The sequence below is a fragment of the Taeniopygia guttata genome, chromosome 11, assembly GCF_048771995.1.
Source record: "Taeniopygia guttata chromosome 11, bTaeGut7.mat, whole genome shotgun sequence".
NCBI classification, from domain to species: domain Eukaryota; kingdom Metazoa; phylum Chordata; class Aves; order Passeriformes; family Estrildidae; genus Taeniopygia; species Taeniopygia guttata.
In genome coordinates, this window is record NC_133036.1 from 11,097,947 (window position 1) to 11,118,209 (window position 20,263).

General features: G+C 58.0%; 4 protein-coding genes across 14 annotated transcripts in view; 1 reads left to right on the forward strand and 3 right to left on the reverse strand.

The window, feature by feature from the left end:
• The window catches only part of GALNS (galactosamine (N-acetyl)-6-sulfatase), a 45,563-nt gene extending 42,608 nt beyond the window's left edge, over nucleotides 1-2,955 (reverse strand). For 5 of the 6 annotated variants that reach the window (XR_012057699.1, XM_072934229.1, XM_072934231.1 and 2 more), the window contains exon 1: nucleotides 2,594-2,881. Coding sequence is in view for 5 of the 6 variants with exons in the window: in XM_072934229.1 (XP_072790330.1) it covers nucleotides 2,594-2,881 (288 nt within the window). In the remaining variant the exon portion in view is untranslated. Of the gene's footprint in view, nucleotides 1-2,593 lie in introns of all 6 variants that reach the window. The other variant, XM_072934230.1, reaches the window with a different exon arrangement.
• Nucleotides 2,922-6,049, forward strand: TRAPPC2L (trafficking protein particle complex subunit 2L). The gene is given in 5 exon segments (NM_001245377.2): nucleotides 2,922-2,974; nucleotides 4,318-4,490; nucleotides 4,902-4,989; nucleotides 5,096-5,175; nucleotides 5,893-6,049. Coding segments are annotated over 5 exon segments (420 nt in total). The 5' UTR covers nucleotides 2,922-2,941; the 3' UTR covers nucleotides 5,939-6,049.
• Nucleotides 6,050-6,651: 602 nt separating this feature from the next.
• Nucleotides 6,652-11,761, reverse strand: PABPN1L (PABPN1 like, cytoplasmic). The gene is made up of 8 exons (XM_030282162.4): nucleotides 11,697-11,761; nucleotides 10,705-10,879; nucleotides 10,475-10,583; nucleotides 9,961-10,025; nucleotides 9,077-9,183; nucleotides 8,914-9,001; nucleotides 8,667-8,809; nucleotides 6,652-8,379 (listed from the first exon to the last, which is right to left on the reverse strand). The coding sequence occupies exons 1-8, from the start codon at nucleotides 11,714-11,716 to the stop codon at nucleotides 8,340-8,342; spliced, it is 747 nt and encodes a 248-aa protein (XP_030138022.4). The 5' UTR covers nucleotides 11,717-11,761; the 3' UTR covers nucleotides 6,652-8,339.
• Nucleotides 11,762-12,272: 511 nt separating this feature from the next.
• The window catches only part of CBFA2T3 (CBFA2/RUNX1 partner transcriptional co-repressor 3), a 29,901-nt gene continuing 21,910 nt past the window's right edge, over nucleotides 12,273-20,263 (reverse strand). For 4 of the 6 annotated variants that reach the window (XM_072934258.1, XM_072934256.1, XM_030282154.4 and 1 more), the window contains 7 exons: nucleotides 19,490-19,671; nucleotides 19,127-19,383; nucleotides 18,945-19,030; nucleotides 18,529-18,727; nucleotides 18,377-18,445; nucleotides 18,014-18,204; nucleotides 12,273-16,548 (listed from right to left, as the gene is read on the reverse strand). In XM_072934258.1, the coding sequence (XP_072790359.1) occupies nucleotides 16,273-16,548; nucleotides 18,014-18,204; nucleotides 18,377-18,445; nucleotides 18,529-18,727; nucleotides 18,945-19,030; nucleotides 19,127-19,383; nucleotides 19,490-19,671 (1,260 nt within the window). In that variant the 3' untranslated portion in view covers nucleotides 12,273-16,272. The remainder of the gene's footprint in view (nucleotides 16,549-18,013; nucleotides 18,205-18,376; nucleotides 18,446-18,528; nucleotides 18,728-18,944; nucleotides 19,031-19,126; nucleotides 19,384-19,489; nucleotides 19,672-20,263) is intronic. The other 2 variants (XR_012057704.1, XM_072934254.1) reach the window with 2 other exon arrangements.

Genomic DNA, 20,263 nt, shown 5'->3' on the forward strand with positions numbered 1-20,263 from the left:
CACATACCACTTTCACTATACCCCTTAATTAATAAATTTTTACAGTGCTCATCTCCCTACTCAGCACTTCACAAATGTGACAAAAATGATCTCTGCCAGCCCTGTGGAGCAGGGAAGTCTTACACTTTCCCCTGGTGGGTGGGAAATTGAGGCACACACAGGATTAAATGACTTCTGAACAGGTATTAAAGCACTTGCAAGAAGCCCAGTGCCTTCACTGTTACTCAGAGCCCTGAGGCACACCCAGAGCAGGGAGGAAGAGGAAGTTACACGTGGTTTACTCGGGCTTGTGCAGCTGCCACGTCTGAGCCTTCAGTCCCTGCCCTGCTGTCTGTGTTGGAGCCCAGGATTCCACCTCAGCCTCTGCAGGACTGCAAACACAAGGAAAAGGCCTGAACTCCAAAGCAGCACTGCAGGAAAAGCCATAAAAGTGTTTTAAAAGGCAGAGGAATCTGCCAGAGGCATCACCAGTGGCTGTGCTTATCTGCAGGACTGTGCCTTCACCCCGCTCTTCCTCCTGAATGCGAGGGGTCACAGGCCAGGAGAACCACACCCTTCCCACCAGGGCGTCCGTGCTCACTGCTGGAAACCATTCCTGGGAAAAGCACAGCTCCTGGCAGAAGGTTCTGGAAGGGAGCAGCTGAATGAGCCACCAGGCACCACAGGTGCTGGGGATTCTGCTGTGCTTTAGGAAAAGCAAGAGGTTCCTTTGATGCAGGTGTGTGTGTCAGGCCAGCCACGGATGCACCCAGATCCTCAGGGAACCACCTGGTGCCATCAGTTTGGACAAGAAAATCGTTGCAGAGATGGTTTCTGAGTTAAGGAGCAATTAAATGGTTCCCCTGGCACTGGGATCAGGCATTATAATGGATTCACTGGATTCACCCCCAAATTCTTGATTTTTCTTTATCATCAAGGAAAAAAGACCAAAAAGTATCTCACGTTGCTCCAATGAGGATCAAGGGAAAAAACCCAGGGAGAGGTGTTTTTAATGAACATATTAAATAAATCAATGGTTCACAGGAGCCTCGTGCTGTACCGACACTTCCAGAGTGGGAGAATCCCTGTCCCAGAGAGCTTTCCCCTGGAAAATTACAAATGCCAGCTTGGGAAGGGGAAATATTCCTGAATATTTGAGGTAACAGAATCACTGAGCTTGGGAAATCTCTGAGTCCCAGCTGGGGACTCCAAACCTCCCTGGGAGCCCCTGCCAGAGGCTCAGCTGGCTGGAAAAGCGGGGGATTCTCCTGCTCAGGAATGTGGCAACACCATGGAAACAACGGGCAGGATAAACTGGCAAAAAGGAAGGGTTTGCACACCCTCATGAGCTCCCTGAGTAGCTTCAAACAGCAACAAACACATTTCCACCACATATACACCTGGAAGGTAACAGGAAATTATTAGGAGAGAAGCAAACCGGGTAGATGGCTGCGACCTGAATGTGCTGGAAATTAATATAATTCCTTATCCATGTGGCCAAAGGTGCAAAATTGAAAAGATTTGGAGTCAGAAATAAATCTGTGATAATTTCTGCTCTTAAATAATTTATTGTCATTTTCTTTCTTCCCAGTTCAGAGAGACACAATGAGCAGTTATTTTTTTTTGTTTAGTTTTTCAGGAGGCCACCAAGCCCCTCCTTGTGACCAACAATCATTAGGTTTGGGAGGGAGCTCTGGAGGAACACCTGGGGCAGGAACGTGTCCAGGTGGGCTTGGGGATGGCTCCAGAGAGGAGAGCCCACACCGCTGGGCAGCTGTGCCAGCTGTGCCCCCCTCCACGGACAGAGGTGCTGAGAGGGAACTTCTCCTGCTTTGCTTGGTGGTCACTGCTCCTCTTCCCGTGGGAACTGCCACAGGGAAACATCTCTGTGCAGGGATGGTGGACACCAGTGGGAACTGACACAGGGAACATCTCTGTGCGGGGATGGTGGACACCAGTGGGAACTGACACACGGGAACATCTCTGTGCAGGGATGGTGGACACCAGTGAGAACTCTGACACATGGAAACATCTCTGTGCAGGGATGGTGGACACCAGTGGGAACTGACACAGGGAAACATCTCTGTGCGTGGATGGTGGACACCAGTGGGAACTGACACACAGAAACATCTCTGTGCAGGGATGGTGGACACCAGTGGGAACTGACACACGGGAACATCTCTGTGCAGGGATGGTGGACACCAGTGGGAACTGACACAGGGAAACATCTCTGTGCAGGGATGGTGGACACCAGTGGGAACTGACACAGGGAAACATCTCTGTGCGTGGATGGTGGACACCAGTGGGAACTGACACACAGAAACATCTCTGTGCAGGGATGGTGGACACCAGTGGGAACTGACACACGGGAACATCTCTGTGCAGGGATGGTGGACACCAGTGGGAACTGACACACGGGAACATCTCTGTGCGTGGAGGGTGGACACCAGTGGGAACTCTGCCACACAGAAACATCTCTGTGCGTGGCCGGGCTCCCCTCTCAGCCTGCCCTGCCCAGCCCCGCTCCCTCCTCAGCAGGACAGCGCTCCGGTCCCCTCACCGCCATCCCTCCCTCCATGTCACAGCCCCGCGCCCCCGGCAGCTCCCCACTCACGTCGTCCATGAGGAGGAGGACGATGTTGGTGGTGGTGGCGGCGGCGGGGCCCAGGAGGGCCGAGCACAGCCCGAGCGGGCCCATGAGGGCCGAGCAGAGCCCGAGCGGGCCCAGGAGGGCCGAGCAGAGCCCGAGCGGGCCCAGGAGGGCCGAGCAGAGCCCGAGCGGGCCCAGGAGGGCCGAACACAGCCCGAATGGGCCCATGAGGGCCGAGCAGATCCCGAGCGGGCCCATGAGGGCCCCGCACAGCCCGACCGGGCCCCGCGGCCGCCGCGCCGCGCTCGCCATGGCAACCGGGCCGCGCGTGACCCGGGCCGCGCGTGACCCACCGGGAGGGGCGGGGCCAAGATGGCGGTGTGCATCGCCGTGATCGCCAAAGAGGTGCGGGACACCGGCACGGGCCCGGGGATACCGGGACGGGCCGCGGGGACACGGCCGAGCCGTGTGGGGACACCGGGATGGGCCGAACGGGGATACCGGGATAGGCCGCAGGGACACCGGGGCGGGCCGAGCGGGGATACCGGGCCACGGGGATACCGTGACGGGCCGGGGGACACCGGGACGGGCCGCGGGGACACGGCCGAGCCGTGCGGGGACAGCGGGACGGGCCGAGCGGGGATACCGGGATAGGCCGCAGGGACACCGGGACGGGGAGTGCGACACCGGAATGGGCCGCGGGGACACGGCCGAGCCATGCGGGGACAGCGGGACGGACCGTGGGGATACCGGGCCGCGGGGATACCGGGATGGGCCGGGGGACACCGGGACGAGGGGATACCGGGACGGGGAGTGTGACACCGGAACGGGCCACGGGGATACCGGGACGGGCCGAGCGGGGAGCGGAGGCCTCAGGTTCTGGGGTTGAGGGGAGCGGTGTGTGTGGGGAACGCTGAGGGGGAAAAGGGGCCGGGGCTGTGGGGCCGGGGCAGGCTGTGGGGTACGGGAGAGGGGAATAGGCAGGAGTTCGGGTTGTGGGGTTGAGGAAAAAGGGGGTTAGTGGTGAGGGGAGAGGGGCTGGGCCTCTGGCTGTGGGGTTGAGGAAAAGGGGGGATTAGTGGGGTCTGGGGAAGGGTGAGGGGCTGGGTCTCAGGTTGTGGGGCTGAGAACGGGGGATTAGTGGGATCTGGGGAAGGGTGAAGGGAGAGAGGTTGTGGTTTTAGGGTCTGAGCAGGACTGGGGCTGTGGGGTAGGGGAGAGGGGAGTGGGCAGGATCTCAGGTTGTGGGGTTGAGGAGAACAGGGGATTAATGGGGTCTGAGGAAGGGTGAGGAGAGAGGGGCTGGGTCTCAGGTTGTGGGGCTGAGAACGGGGGATTAGTGGGAATGGTTAGGGGCTCTGGTTTTAGGGTCTGAGCAGGACTGGGGCTGTGGGGTAGGGGAGAGGGGAATGGGCAGGATCTCAGGTTGTGGGGTCTGCATAGGGGTGAGGAGAGCAGAACAGAGCAGAGCCAGGGCAGTGGGGCAGCCAGTGGGGTGAAAGGGGCTGGGGCAGCCAGCACAGGCACAGTGCCAGGAGCTCTGGGCTGTCCTGCTGCTGGGAGAGAAGGGTTTTCCTTAGGACAGACGGGCACAGAGACCTGAGCCCTGTGCGCTGCCTGTGCAAATGGTTCTCCTGCCACGGGAACAGCTGTGCTCCAGAGGTGCTGCAGCCTGGGGAGGGGCTCTGCTGGGAACAGAAATGGTTAACCAGCTCTGGCAGCAGCAGTGTGACTCCTTCTGCTCCCAGAATTACCCCCTGTACATCCGGAGTGTCCCCACGGAGAACGAGCTGAAGTTCCACTACACGGTGCACACCTCCCTGGACGTGGTGGATGAGAAGATCTCGGCCATGGGCAAAGCCCTGGTGGACCAGAGGGAGCTGTACCTGGGGCTCCTCTACCCCACTGAGGATTACAAGGTGTATCTTTGTCAAGCCTTGGGCCAGGCCATTGTGGGTTTAGTTTAATCACAGAATATCCTGAGCTGGATCATCAGGTCCAACCAGCCCTGCACAAACACCCCAATAATCCCACCCTGAGCATCCCTGGCAGCGCTGTCCAAACTCCCCTGGAGCTCTGGCAGCCTCGAGGGTGTGCCCATTCCCTGGGGAGCCTGGGCAGTGCCAGCACCCTCTGGGGAAAGAACCTTTCCCTGATCTCCAACCTAAACCTGCCCTGGCACAGCTCCTGGGTGCTGTCCCTGTTACAGAGAGAACAGCTCTGTGTCTGCCCCAAATTCCCTCTCGGTTTGTCCCTCTGGGCACATTCCAGCCTGGTTTATGGCTGTGCCAGGCCCTGCTGTGTGAGAGGCAGGTCCTTGACCCCTGCCCAGCTACGGCTACGTGACCAACTCCAAGGTGAAGTTTGTCATGGTGGTGGATTCCTCCAACACAGCCCTGAGGGACAACGAGATCCGCAGTGTGAGTGCACCACAGCAGAGCCACCTCGGTGGGGCTGCTCCTTCCAGCTCCTCAGGACGTGCTGAGAGACAAACAATTGATTCACTCACCTCCTCTCCCCTTCCAGATGTTCCGAAAGCTGCACAATTCCTACACAGACATCATGTGTAACCCTTTCTATAACCCCGGGGACAGGATCCATTCCAGGTGAGTGCCTTGTCCACATGGTTCTTTGACACTTGTCTGGAATTTTCAGGGCACCTCTGATGCAGCAGGACCAGCCCTGTGGTTGGCCAGTTCAGGTGTGTGTGCTCTAAGTGCCTTCATGAGAGCAGTGATGCTGCTTTTGGGCCATTCCTACTCATGAAAAACAGATCTGTTAACTCCCAACTCCTACCTCAGAACTGGGGTTACAAACATAAAGCCAAGAACATTATTTGGGAGAAAAAATTACCTGAAAATAGAGGTAACACTAGTTGGACTTGATGGTCCTAGAGGTCTTTTGCAAGTTTATTAATTGTGAATATTAAAATGTACATAGAACAGGTTAAAGATTGAACAAGTGCCCTTGTCCAGGGTTTATCCTTCAGTAGGGACAAACATTCAGCACATGGAATTCCTCACCTGTGAGGGTCAGTGTCCCCCATTCCCATTGTAACCTCACAGGGAATTTTAATAAATTGGGAGTTTCTACAGCCTAGGCAAGAAAAACTTTGCAGACCCAGGGCAGCAGCCAGGATAAGACTTGTCCTTACCTCAGCTTAATTAAAAGTCATTAATCCCTTAACAGCCTGTGCTGTAAAGAGGAAAACCCCATGTCCATCTTTGGGAAAGCCAGGCAGAGGCAGGGTGATAAAGTTTTGTTACAAAATCTGGGCAGAATGAGCTGCTTCTTTAATAATCTGTTTTTATTTCCCTCTGCAGGGCTTTTGATACTATGGTGAACTCCATGATGATGCAGGTGTGCTGAACCCCTGGGAAACATTCCCTGTGTGCAGGAGCATGCCTGCAGTGCTGTAAATATTCCATTCTGTGTAATAATTTAAATTTGTTCTGTGTAAAATAAACCTGACGCCTGCAAGGTTTGCCTGGATTTGTACTCGAGCAAACACAAACCACTGCTCAAGGATTCGTGGCATGGTTTGGGTGGGAGGGAACATTAAAGCCACCTCATTCCATGGGCAGGGGCATCTTCCACTGTCCCAGGCTGCTCCAACCAAACCTTTCTAGGAGCTCCCCTGCCTGGGCTGATTTCTGGGTGGCTCAGTTTGCTGTTACCACTTTGCACCTCATCCAGACACACTGCACAGTGATCCCCAGCCCAGGTAGAGCAGCTGGAATAATCCCACCCAATCCAGGCAGGGATTAAACCATCAGGATTGCACAGCTGCCTGGCTCATCCCAAATTCATCCCCATTAGCATCTCCTCCCCTGCAGCTCTAATTACAGACTCCCGAATCAGCAGCAGGTATTTATCTGGAATAAAGCACAAATTGCACTGGAAAAACATCCCAGCTCCATCACTCCTGGTTCAGCAGAGGAGGTACAAGCAGGAGCAAGCACAAACACCTCTACTGCAAGCACCTCATAAGTTAAAAACCACAGAAACCAGCTAAAAATAACAGATCTGCCCAGCCCCAGGGGATCCCAGGAGCCTGAAGAGAGCCAGAACTGCACATGAAGTTCACACAGCAGGATCATTTATTTTAAAAATAAGTAACAATTACAAATACTTTCTCAAACAGAACTCAAGTTCATTGTATCAGCAACCACCTGAATATCCTGGGAGGTTCAAGCCTCTCCCACCATCTCCACAAGGCACAGCTGTGCACTGTTATCCACAAAACATTTCCATCTAAAAAAATTTGGCTGTTTTCACTCACAGAGATGGCAGCTCAGTGTTGCTTCTTCCACAACAGAGTCCAAACACCCCAAAGTAGTTTTTTATTAAAAAATAAGCCTCAAAAATTTATAATCCTATCCAACAGAAGCCCTAGAAAAAGCTGGTTTATAGTCTAAGCCTAGAGGTAGCTCAAATCAAGGTCAGTCTCAGCAGCTCTGAGGACAATATCAACACAACGTGAAGAGTTAAGGCCCCAAGCTTTAAAAAAAAACCTAGAGATCTTAAAAGGGAAAAAAAATCAGTGGGATTTTTAGCCTGGCAATGCCCCTGAGCTGTGAAAAGCTGCTTTAGGAGTCAGTTGCATCTGCTGCATCTGGGTTAGAGGAATCCTAACCAAGGATCCCGAAAAGATTAGTGGGAGAATTACATAATAAAAGCCATTTCCATGCAGAACTTCTCCCAGGAATGCTGTCTGCCGGGGGGTTCCAGCCCACCTCTCCTAACACAAAGCTTTTCCTTTAAAAACACAAATTCAGCAGGAAAGGGAAGAGCCAGGAACCTTCTTCCCTGGTACCCAGCTCCTGAGGTGCTCCTTGGTCTGAGCCTCCAGCAGGGCTCACACCATCCCCAAACGTGGCTCCAGAGCAGGAATGGTGGCAGGAATAAAGAGGGAGAGCAGACCAAATCTGCACCAGTGAAGGTGATTTTGTAATGCTGCTGCTGCAAGAAAAAGGAGCTGCCAGCACCCTTTGACCCCTGGAGATTGGAGTAAAAACAGGAGGGAGGGAAGAGGCTTTGCTGACAGCCAAACTGAAAAAGAAGAAGGGTTTTGTGACACCCAGGTCTTGTTTAGCTACCACAGAAACAGAGAGGCTCCCAGAGAAACAAGAGATTGCTTTTTCCTGTCCTGGATGTACACATGCAGCACGCTAAAATCCAGACCCAAACCACATCAGCCTTCCCAAGAGGAATGTCACATCCATAGGGCTGATGAAGGAAAAGGTTCCCAGCAATCAGATCTGGAGCTGCAACCCAAAGCTTTCCCCAATGATTTGGGAAAGGAAAGAGTCTTTAGTTCTTAGAAGAAAAGTTCTTAGAAGAAAAGAAGATCCAGCTGCTGTAGGAAGAGCTGAGGAGGTTCATGGCCAAGCAGTGGCATGGAGGGCATGAAGCCAGCAGGAACCCTCCAGGACAGGCTGGATTTTCCATGGGATGAGACTCGATGGTCTGGGAGAGCTCTTCCCTTCCCAGGACAGTGTTCTCTGGAATGAGCCTGCTCTCCATGCAAACACAACCCCCCAGGCAGAGCTGAGGTGGGATGAGCTCTCCTGGGATGCTGGCAGGATGGAGCAGATCCCATCTTCCCTCCTGCAGCCCAGCACAGGGCTCACCAGTAATCCTCACGGCCAGGCAGATGGCATTTTTAAAATTAATCTGTTTTTTGGCTTGGGTAGGCATATTTTTAAATCTCTCCAATCCCATCTCCTTGTTTCAGTCCCATTGGCATCACCAGGCAGTCCAGCCTCTTCTAGTATGGAAAATACCAAGGCAGCAGCCTTGCCCGACCCCTAGACAGAACAAAACCAACCTCCTGAAGCACAGGGGCACCGCTCCCTGCTGCCACCACCCTCCCAAGGGCTGGGATTCCCTCCTGGGCTGCACCCCCAAAGCCAGGGGAGCCCCACAGCCAAGCACAGCTCTGCCACTGGTCAGGCTGGGAGTGCAATGCCCAATTTCCAGACATTCCTTCCTGCCAAAGCCCTCCTTCATCATCCTCCCAGCCGTGCAGGGGACAGGGGAGCAGGGACCCCATCCTGCTGCACACCTGAGGACCCTCCACCACAGCCAGACTCACCTGTAGGTCCTGCCTCGCACCCTGAGGTGCTGCCCGTAGTAGCCCCCCCAGCGGCCCAGCCCTCCCCGGCCGTGGAAGTAGCCCCGGTAGCCCCCGCGGTCGGTGCTGCTGATGCCGGGCATGTTGGTCCTCTTGGGCAGCACCTGCAGGGTGGGGAGGGGCTGCTGGAGCTGGGATTTGGCCCAGCTGCAGGCAGCCAGGGCTGGGAACGGGGGGAGAAGCCCCCCAGGGCCCCCCCAGCTCTCACCTTGATGACACGGCCCCTGAAGATGCTCTCGTCCAGCTCCACTGCCGCCTTCACAGAGCTCTGCTCCTCGAACTCGATGTAGGCATAGCTGTGGGGCAGTGGTGTGAGCAGAGCCCCAGGGACACCCCACAGGCCCCCAGCCCTCCCTGCACACAGCACTGACCCTTTGGGGTGGCCCGAGAACTTGTCACAGAGGATGGTGACACGGTTGATCTGCCCACAGCTGTTGAAGTGAGACTCCAGCTCTTCTGCCGTGCCCCCGTAATCCACCTGCAACAACAACTCGTGGTTGTGCCATCTGATGCCTTGGGATTCAGCTTTTCTGTTTTTCAGGTTCTCTGCTGCCTGGTGTGTAACTCTGGAACTTTCTATGAGGTGTTAGTAGGTTCTCTTCACAGGGTAGTTGGACAAAACAATCCCTTCCCAGCTGGAGGATCAAGGACAGCCTTACCCAAAAATCACAAACAACAGCAAAGGGAAGGGGCAAGCCAGGGGGTTTGGGACTTCATGACCTGGAGCTGTAACTGGACAATTGAACCCAATATGTAGATGAACCAAAACTTATAAAAGTGTAAAAACTCGTGACTGGGATCCAGCCTGGGCGTAGCCTCTTGTGCTGCCTAAGGTGTGTCCTTTTAAGGCATAGCAATAAATACCTGTTTTGTTCATTTAGCTCTGCTTAGTCCTGTTCCAAGCCAGCCTCTCAAGGCAGCAGATCCACCCCAGCAGGGAGGCAAAGGCCCCACTCACACCCCCCACCACAGCTCAGCCTCTGCTGAGGGTCAGGGGACCCTCCCAGCTGAGTGCTCCCACCTGGAACACAAATCCAAGAGACAACCTGCCCTGTTTTGAAGGAACGAGCAACACCACACAACCCACAGCTTCCAGGGGGCTTTTTGGGGAGCTGACACTTGCAACAGATGAGCAGATAACCAGCTACACTGCCAGGCTGGGCACAGGAGAAACACTTGGGATGGGAACAGCCAGGCTTTGGTGGGGGACAGATCCACTCCAGGGATTTGGGACACACTCCCAGCTCCCACTTACGTTGCCCACGTAGATGGAACGCTGGTCAACCTCCATCTTCTCCTTGGTTGTCAGTGGGAAGAGAGCTGTGGAGAGGAGGGATTTGTCATGGACAGAGGGACATCTGTCCGCTCCCAGCACAGCCACCCCCGAGCTGACACACTGCAAAGCTCCTCAGGTGCTTCTCACATCCAGGTGTATCCAAACCCTCACATTGCTGCCTTCTCCTCCACCCCCCTTGGCCCTTTTCTTTTCAGTGACTCCTCTACTGCAGCTGTTGGTAATAAACTCAATTACTTGACTGAACTAAGTGCAAATAAATTAATTTAGTACATGTGGGCCCACACAGGTAGGAGGTTAGAGCTGATAGAATGTGCATTAGCACCACACCAGGCCTGGAACCCCCTTCACCCACCTTATGTGTCCAGTCCCAGGTGCCCGGAGAGGTGGAGCCAAATACTCTGGCTCCAATTGTCACCCTGTGCCCCAGAGGTGTCCCTGGGGAGGGACAACAACACCCTGTGACAACTCCTACCTGCTTCTGAGCTCATGAACAGGTGGTTCTCAGCTTCCAGCTGCAACTCCTTCAGCCTCTCATCTTCCTTCTCTATTTCCCGCAGTTTGGCTTTGATGGCCTCCAGCTCCTGAATCCCAAAGCAAGAATTGCACGAGCAGCACTCAGAGCAGGGACACCCCAGGAATAAAAAGTTCCCTCTCCCTTTGGGCACCAGGGAAAAGGGGTTCCCCGTGCAGGCAGGCACTCACCGGGTCCTGAACATCCTGCTCCTCCGGGCTGTTCCCCTCCTGGGTGCTCACATCCGAGCTCTCATCTGCCGCCTTGCACACCGCTGCCACCTCGCTCACATCCCAGGGCGCCGCCTCCGCTCGCAGGGACGGCGGGTCCTGCCACCAGATCTCCGAAGCGTCCAGGAAGAGAGGACTGGGCGGGACAAGGGGCAAAAGGGCATTGAACCAACAGCCATTTAACGGATCAGAACCGCAAAGTGCAGCCAAAAGGTCTCCGGTTCATACTGAGCCGATTCCCAGCTCATGGGGGCTGCAGAGGGGACCTGGCAGCAGCCGCCCTAAAGTGGAAAAAAACCCCCAGGGGCACAAAGGGGATGGGTGGGGAACGGAGAGAGGAGGGAGCAGAGCCGCTCAGAGGGAGCAGCCGGAGCTCCGCGTCCCGCAGCGAACGAGAGCCGCACCCTCCCGGGGGGCTCACAGAGCACTCCCACCCGGGGAGAACGAGCACGCCCACCCGGGAGTGGACCGCCGGCAGGGCTGCAGCCCGTGGGGCAGCGGTACCGTGCTCGGGCGCTGACCGGCCGTGCCCGGGCGGTGCCCAACCGTGTGCCCGGGAGGTGGCCAGCCGTGCCCGGGCGGGGTCCGAGCACCGACCGGCCGTGCCCGGGCGGGGTCCGAGCACCGACCGGCCGTGCCCGGGCGGGGTCCGAGCACCGACCGGGCGGTGTCCGGGCGGTGTCCGAGCACTGACCGGCCGTGCCCGGGCGGTGTCCGAGCACTGACCGGCCGTGTCCGAGCACTGACCGGCCGTGTCCGAGCACTGACCGGCCGTGCCCGAGCACTGACCGGCCGTGCCCAGGCGGTGTCCGGGCACCGACCAGCCGTGTCCGAGCACTGACCAGCCGTGTCCCAGCACTGACCAGCCGTGCCCGGGCGGTGTCCGAGCACTGACCAGCCGTGCCCGAGCACTGACCGGCCGGTCCCGTCCGGTGCCCCGGCCCCTCACGCACCTGGCCCGGCCCCCGAACATGCTGCGCGCGGCCTGCGCGAGCGGCGACCACGTGCGGCTCTCCCGCCACCACGAGCGCGCCTCGCGCCCGCGCGCCACTTTCACACATCAGCGGCCAATCCGCGCGCGGCGCGCGCCGCGGCCCCGCCCCCTCCGGCCCCGCGCGGCCCCGCCCCCGCCCGGACAGCGGGGCCGCGGGTTCGAGACCCGCCGGTGCCGTTCGGCCGCGGCTGATGGACGGGGGTCCCTCCGCCCCTCCCAGCGGCCGGGGCTGCGGGCGGCGTTGGGGCAGCACGGGGGCACCCCCGAGGGTGGAGCCGCAGCTCCAGGTGGGACAGATCCCCCTGATTGCCCCGAGGACGCAGCTGAGTTACCCCGCCGCGGGCACCCCCCCTGTGCAGGGAGCGGCCCCAGGGCTGTAATGAACCCCCCGAGGTTCATTACTGTAATGAACCCCCCGAGGTTCATTACTGTAATGAACCCCCCGAGGTTCATTACTGGGGGCACAGAGTGCAAAGCACCGCCAGGAGTGGGCGGTGAGGGCGCCCAGCACAAGCCCAGGCTACGGAGCCTCTGGTTGATATTAAATTGTCTTTATTACACAGATACAGAGTTAAGAACAGACATAACCTGAATCATAAAGTTTACATCTTTCACAGGTCAAACATACAGTACACTTAGAGAAAGCGGGGAACAGCAAGGGGGGGACAGCATGCCGAAGGAAAGTCCTACCACATCATCTCTCTGGGCTGCACCCCACGCCTGGCCCTGCCGGGGGGCTCCGCTTTCCAGCCCCTCAGGGCCCCCCGTGCTCGGTGTCCCCATCCCAGGGCGACACGGGCAGGGCTCAGCCCCGCACGGGGTCGGGGAAGCGGTGATGCCGCCGCCGGGAGGGAGGGAGGGAGGGAGGGATGGGGGACACGGGCACGACCTCCCTTCCCGGGGCAGTGGCGTTCGGTGACATCGGGGCTGTCACCGCAGTGGGGACACCCCATCACAGTGCTGCGACCTGGGAACACACAGTGGCATCTTGTCCCCAGCCTCAGACCCACTGGGAGCCAGAGGGGGACCCCAGCAGCCCCCGGAGGAGGAGGAGGAGGAGGAGATGCTGCAGGGGGAGTTCGGGGGGCTCTGGCAGTGATGGAGCAAAAGCCAGGCAGGCGTGGGACCCCCGCTCCAGCCTGGCCGGGACGTGGCACTTTGGTTTCAGCTGGGATTTTGGGATGGTTTCAGCTGGGATTTTGGGATGGGAACGTGAGGAAGGGGCTGGAGAGGGGCAGCGGGGATCCGCGTCCCTCCTGCCACCTCCCCAGCTTGGTGGCACCCCAGCACCCAGCGCCCTGGGGACCTGGGACACGCTGTCCCCGTGTCCCCAGCACCGTCCCCCGGCCCCAGCTGTGACGGGAGTGGGGAACCCGGGAGCTGTGAGCAGCCACGGGGACCCGATGTGGCACCCCGCGTCCCCAGGCTGTGCCAGCACCACGGTGCCACCGAAGGGGCACAGCACGTGGCACACGTCCCTTGTCCCCCAGCGCCACCATTTCGAGCAAACCCCCGAGGTTTGGCCGCTCCGTCCTCCCCGCAGCACAATTTTCTTTTTTTTTTTCTTTTTTTTTTTCTTTTTTAAATTTTTTTTGGGAAATCTCACATTTAAAGCTGTCGTTCTGGTTTGGCCGCCCGTCACCGCCGTCCCCTCCCTCCCCTCCCTCGGCTTTTGGTTTCAATGCAAGGTTCTGTAGGGTAGTTTTATTCTTAATTAAAATTAAAAAATTTTTTAAAAATCATAATAATTCCAAAAAAAAAAAAAAAAGCAAACCAGCAGGGAGCGGAGTGGAAAGGAGAGCAGCCCCTGTGGAAGTGCTCTCGCCCGCGGTTTCCCGGCGAGGTGGAGGTAGAGAGGCAGAGCCCCGGCAGGAGCGGGGCCGGGGACACGGCGGGGACACGGGGGGGACACGGTGGGGACACATTGGGGACACGTTGGGGACATGGCAGGGGACGGGCCGGACACCCGGGCGAGCAGGGGCATCTGCAATACTCTTATATATTACCTCTTCTCAGGAAACGTAAGAAAAATAGACAATATTACATATGTCACACCATAAATAAAGTGAACAGTCACGGGAGGGGTGAAGCTCCCAGGGTGGGGGGGGGGGGCACAGAAACCACCCAGGGGGTGCACCGAGGTCTTGGGGGGCACAGGAAACCCCTGGGGGGATGCCCCAAGACCTTGGGGTGCACAGGAAACCCCTGGGGGGATGCCCCAAGACCTTGGGGTGCAGAGAAACCTCCTGGGGGTGGGTGCACCAAGACCTTGGGGTGCAGAGAACATTCCCAGGAGGATGCCCCAAGACCTTGGGGTGCACAGAACATTCCCAGGAGGATGCACCAAGATCTTGGGGTGCACAGAACCTTCCCAGGAGGATGCCCCAAGACCTTGGGGTGCAGAGAAACCTCCTGGGGGGGGATGCCCCAAGACCTTGGGGTGCACAGGAAACCCCTGGGGGGATGCACCAAGACCTTGGGGTGCACAGAACCTTCCCAGGAGGATGCCCCAAGACCTTGGGGTGCAGAGAAACCTCCTGGGGGGGGATGCCCCAAGACCTTGGGGTGCACAGGAAACCCCTGGGGGGATGCACCAAGACCTTGGGGTGCACAGAACCTTCCCAGGAGGATGCCCCAAGACCTTGGGGTGCAGAGAAACCTCCTGGGGGGATGCACCAAGACCTCAGAAGAAGAAGCCTGGGAGGATTCAGAGAGAGCTCAGGGTGCACAGAAACCCCCCAGGGTTTTAGGCTGCACAGAACTCATCCAAGGCGATGATTTTGGGGTGCACAGAAACCCCCCAGGGTTTTAGGCTGCACAGAACTCATCCAAGGCGATGCACCAAGATTTTGGGGTGCACAGAACCCTCCCAGGGTTTTAAACTGCACAGAACTCATCCAAGGCAATGCACCAAGATTTTGGGGTGCACAGAACCCTCCCAGGGGCTGCACCAAGGCTTTGGGGCGCACAGAGCCACCAGCAGGGCCGGGTGCCGGTGGCACAGGACCAGGGACATCACCCCCGGCGTGTCCCAAGCTCTGCTGTGGCTCAGCCCCCCTGCCCCGAGCCCTTCCCTCCTCTTCCTCCCGTAGGGAAAACACACAGGATGGGTTTTGCAAATGCGGAAAAACTACAGCTCCTCTCGATGCCAGGCCTCGCTCCGGCCAGCGCCACGGCTCCACGCCTCCTCCTCATCCTTTATTTGGCAAACGTCTCTTATTATTATCACTAGCATCATTATTATTATTATTATTATTCATTTTTGGACCTCTGCAGACACTATTTACATTCACATTAGCGCACAGCACTGCTGCCTCCGCTCGGAGCTCAGACTTTCCCTATTGCACTTCCGTCCTCCGTGCCGCTCCGGCGAGGCAAGAATCCCAAATAATCCACATTGTCCTTGGCCAGGAAGGCGGCAGCGTTCCTTTTCCTTTCCTTTTCCTTTTCCTCTTAAAAATCCTTGTGAAACAAATCCAGCGCGGGGGTGTGGGAGCAGCCTGGCAGTGAAGGGATGGGGGGGTCCCCCGACGGCTTCGGGGAGGGAGAAACCCAAAATCCATCTTTTAATTTCCTTTTTTTTAAATTATTTTTTTAAATTATTCTTTTTTTTTTTTTTTAATCTCCTTTTTGTTCTCCTTTCCCAGGGCGGTGGCGGGCAGAGGTAGAGATGTGCCGGCTCCAGCTGCGGTTCTCAGCCCCATCTCCCCCTCCCACACCTTGGGGGTTGGGGTTTTAGTAAAAAAACACTTTTTTTTTTTTTTTTTTTGCTTTATTTTAATAGAAATTCTTTAAAGCCCCAGGGGCATGTCCATCCATCCTTGTGGGGAGGGGAAGGAAGCGACAACAGAACGAAACGAACTTTGGCAGTGGAGAGACGTTTGGATCTTCCTTGGTTTTGGATTTCCTTTGGAGCAGAGGTGGGTCTGGTCTGTTCTTGGCTAGCTAGCAAGGTAGTTACAGGTGAGCGTCCGTCACGCGTCGTCTGGTTTTTGGATTTTTCCTTTTTTTTTTTGCTTTTTTTTTTGCTTTTTTACAATTTCTTACTTAAAGCCAAAGAGTCCGACGTTTTCTTTTTTATTTTCTTTATTTTTTTACAAAAAAAAAAAAAAAGAGGTAAAAATTAAAAAAAAAAAATAGGAAGAGAGAGATGAAGGAAAGAAGGTTCTTTCCTCCTCCAAGGGAGCCCCTCGGCAGCACCGATGGGGGATGGGATCGGGCTGGTCTCTCCCCACAGCACTGCGTGGTGATGCTGGAGCCAAATCCCTCATCCAACGAGCAAAAAAGAAAAATAAAAACAGCCAAAAAACCCAAAAAATCCCAAACCACAATCCCCCAGCCGATAGAAAACCGACCGAAAAAAAGCCGAAAAAACAAAGACCGAAGAAAGAACAGAGACCGGTATTTGCCTTAACTCCACTTAAAGCCCAGTTTGAGGATCCGTGAGGATTAGTTGTGAGAGCTAGAGAGGTCGTTTCGGAGGTCACACGAGTCAGGTAGCTGAGGAAATCGCACGGGGTGCAGTCCGAGGCGGCTCAGCGGGACGCGCTGTCCAGCGGGGCCGGCGTGGCCGGAGTGGCGGCGCGGGACGCGGCCACCGAGCCCGCCTCGCTGGGGCTGCTGGCCACGGCGGGCACCGCGTCGGGCTGGCCCGGCCCGGGGGCGGCGGGGCCCGGCAGCCCCTGCAGAGTCTGCCCGCAGACGTGGTGGTGCTTCTCCCAATCCTTGTGTTGGCAGAAGGAGCCGCAGTAGCGCGCGGTGTTGCAGCCGCTGCACGTCTCGCTCGCCTTCCGCCCGCAGTTCCAGCAGCTCTGCGGGAACGGGAACACGGCGTCAGCTACGGAATGTGCGGCCTGGCTGGGCTGGGCACCCTCACCCGGGACTGGCACTCCGTCATCCCAGAGGGTGTACATCCATCCCAGGGAGTGTACATCCATCCCAAAGTGTGCACATCCATCCCAGGGAGTGTACATGCATCCCAGAGAGTGTACATGCATCCCAAAGAGTGTACATCCATCCCAGAGGGTGCACATCCATCCCAGAGTATACATGCATCCCACAGGGTGTACATCCATCCCAGAGAGTGTACATGCATCCCAGAGTGTGCACATCCATCCCAGTCCCTGCACATCCATCCCAGTCCATGTACATCCATCCCAGTCCATGTACATCCATCCCAGAGAGTGTACATGCATCCCAAAGTGTGCACATCTATCCCAGAGTGTGCACATCCATCCCAATCTCTGCACATTCATCCTAGACCAGGTGCATCCATCCCAGTCCATGTACATCCATCCCAAAGCGTACATATCCATCCCAGAATGTGCACATCCATCCCAGAATGTGTACATCCATCCCAGTCCATGTACATCCATCCCAGTCCATGTACATCCATCCCAGAGTGTGCACATCCATCCCAAAGTGTGCATATCCATCCCAGAGTGTGCACATCCATCCCAATCTCTGCACATTCATCCTAGACCAGGTGCATCCGTCCCAATCCATGTACATCCATCCCAGAGTGTGCACATCCATCCCAGAGTGTACATCCATCCCAGCCTGCACACATCCATCCCAGTCCATGTACATCCATCCCAGAGTGTGCACATCCATCCCAATCTCTGCACATTCATCCTAGACCAGGTGCATCCGTCCCAATCCATGTACATCCATCCCAGAGTGTGCACATCCATCCCAGTCCATGTACATCCATCCCAATCTCTGCACATCCATCCCAGAGTGTGAACATCCATCCCAGTCCATGTACATCCATCCCAGACCATGCACATCCATCTCAGAATGTCCACATCCATCCCAGTCTGTGCACATACACCTCAGCCTGCACACATCCATCCCAGTCCCTGCACATCCATCCCAGAGTCTGCATATCCATCCCAGTCCATGTACATCCATCCCAGTCCCTGCACATCCATCCCAGTCCCTGCACATCCATCCCAGACTGTGCATTTCCATATCAGACCAGGCTCACCCATTCTGGACCGTGCTCCCCTATCCTGAACCATTTCCCCCCCTAATCCCAGACCATACAACCCTACCCTGGACCTTGCACAACACCCCAGACCACGCACCGCACATCATCCTAGACTGCATCCACATCCAGGACCATGCACCCCATCATTGCCTGCGTGCTGCATCCCCATCTCGGTGCAGGAATTCCCCTGTGCTCCCATCCCACGGTGCTGCTGCACGCTCCCATTCCCATTCCCACCCTCCATGGCATGACCAGCAGGTTCCACACACCAGCAGGGTCCCCACCTCGCTGGAGTCCTCCTGCTGATTGATGACGGTGAGGGCATCCTCGGACGCCTGGCGCTTGGCCTCGGCCAGGGCCCGCTCCATCTTGGCGCGCTCCGTCGTGATCAGCTCGTGGGCTTTGCGCTCGGCGTCCGACACGGCCTTCTGCAGCTCGGACATGGCCTGGCGCTTCACCTCGTTCACGGCTTCTTCTGGAAGGCAGCAGCCGAGCGTGGCCGCGGCGTTCTGCTGCCCCAGCATCCCCCTTCCCACGGGACCACCCCGAATTCCTCTTGCGCCAAAGGCACCCCAACAAAGGGAGCTGTGGCAGAGCCCCTTCGGGCTCAGCACCCTGCCGGGGGCTGGTGCCCACCCCACACTCACCAGCCTTCCTCCAGATCTCCTCGGGCATGTACCCGGAGAGCGGCCGTGGCGCGAAGTCCCGGTGAGCGTCTGCGAAGGAGAGCGGGGACGCGCTTAGGGAACGGCCGGACCCCCAGGAGAACGGCCCCGCCCGCGGCCCCGGGGGTCAGTACCTAACTGGGGAGCCTCGGTGGCGGCGGAGGAGGAGTTGTGGGGGCGTGCGGAGGGGGGACTGCCTTTCTTCATGTCCTCGGCGTCGCTGTAGCGCCGGATCCAGTGGTTGAGCTCCTCGCGATCGGCCTCCTGGCACCGCCGCAGCACCGTCAGCGACCGCCGCGTCTTCTCCACCATGTCCATGATGCAGTTCAGCAGCTGCGGGGGCAACAGCGGGCATGGGGAGGGGGCTCTGCTGCAGGCAGCCGGGGGGCTGCGGTGCCCGGTGCTGGGCGGGGGGATTTGGGCTATGCCAGGCTGTGCCAGCTGCAGGGTGCTGAGCTGGCTGTGGGAGCAGAGGATGCTCGGGAGGGACTGAGGGCAGAGTGGAAGGACACACACACACACACACGGGTGGGGCAGGGACTCTACGTACGTTGTTGAGGTGTTTCCACTCCTCCGCCCACTCGCGGTCCGTGAGCCGGTGGTCGATCACCTCCTCCTGCCGCGTCCCGTGCACGGCTGCAAGGCAAGAGCGGAGCGGGGTCAGACCCCTGCAGGACCCCCCTCCCTTCGGGGGGCTCCCAGCCCCGTTCTCCCCGGGACGGCGGGGCTCACCGGCAGGCCGCTGGCGCTCGCGGAGCTCGCGGGGGTCGGGGTGCCGGTAGGTGTCCCGGTAGTGGTGTGCCATGGCCATGTCCTCCAGGCGGTAGTGCTGGGGCAGCGGGGGGCCGGCCGGGGGGTGCCCCAGCCCGTTCGGGGGGTGGCTCAGCCCGTTGCTGGGGCTGTAGCGCTGCGCGGGGCTCATGGTGCACGGCCGCTTGCTGAGGTGCTCGGGGTGCAGGGGGTCTCGGTCCAAACCGTTCTCTTTGGTCCTGGCCGGAGGAGAGAAGGTTGGTCCCCGCTGGTACCCCCAGAACGACCTCCCCTTTTCAGGGGGGCGTCCCTGGAAAACCCCACGCGCCCCATCCCGGCTGGCACCTGTCTGGCGTCCTCCTCTTGCCGCTCTCGCCCACCTCCAGGAGCAGCTCGGAGGAGTCGATGGGAGAGGAGGCGTTGGCGTCCAGCAGCAGCTGCTCGTGCTGCGCCAGGTACTGGGCCGGGGTCTGCTTGGCCATGCGAGCGCAGTGCAGCAGTTCCCGCTGCAGCAGCGGCAGGTTGGCCTGCGGGGAGGGGGGTGACAGTCCAATCCACGGCCCCACAGCCCCCCCAGAGCAGCCTGGCTGTGCCCCCAGCTCACCACGGGCAGGGGGTACGAGGGGGTGCCTTCCCTTTGTGGTCCTGCTCCTTTCCCCCCTTGGGATGCCAATAGAGCACCCAGGGGCCAGGTGGGCTTTTGGGGGACGCGTGTGGCACCCCACAGGGTTCAGACACAGCTTCAGCAGAGCTCTCCTGCATCCTGGCAGGGGCTGCAGAGCATCTTCCTGGGCCACCTCAGCCACTCTGTCCCTACAACTGCTCCCTGGGGATTCACCTGTGGGACCCCCAGCCCGTGTGGCACCCACTGTAAGGATCAACCGTGAACTCCCCTCCCACCCACGGCGCTGCAGCCCCAGGAGCAGCAGGAATTAAGCAGCAGAACCCCCTTTTGCCCGGCACTCTGGCTGCCAGCCCTGGATTTTGCCTCAGGCAGCTGAGCCGCAGCCAAATCCCATCTGTGGGACACGTTAGCGCCCCAGCCCGAGCTGCAGTTGCGGTGAGCAGGGCCAGACCCTCCCTCCCCTTCCCTTCCCTGGCCGGGGGGGAGCAATCCCA

Bases quoted from the DNA above. Each gene is read 5' to 3' on its own strand.
- PABPN1L (XM_030282162.4), bottom strand. From the start codon at position 11,716: ATGTTCGGGGGCCGGGCCAG. The intron at 10,026-10,474 runs GTAGGAGTTGTC...TCCTCTCCACAG, and splicing joins GTTCATGAGCTCAGAAGCAG to CTCTCTTCCCACTGACAACC. The intron at 8,810-8,913 runs GTGAGAGCTGGG...CCCACCCTGCAG, and splicing joins TCAGGGGCCGTGTCATCAAG to GTGCTGCCCAAGAGGACCAA.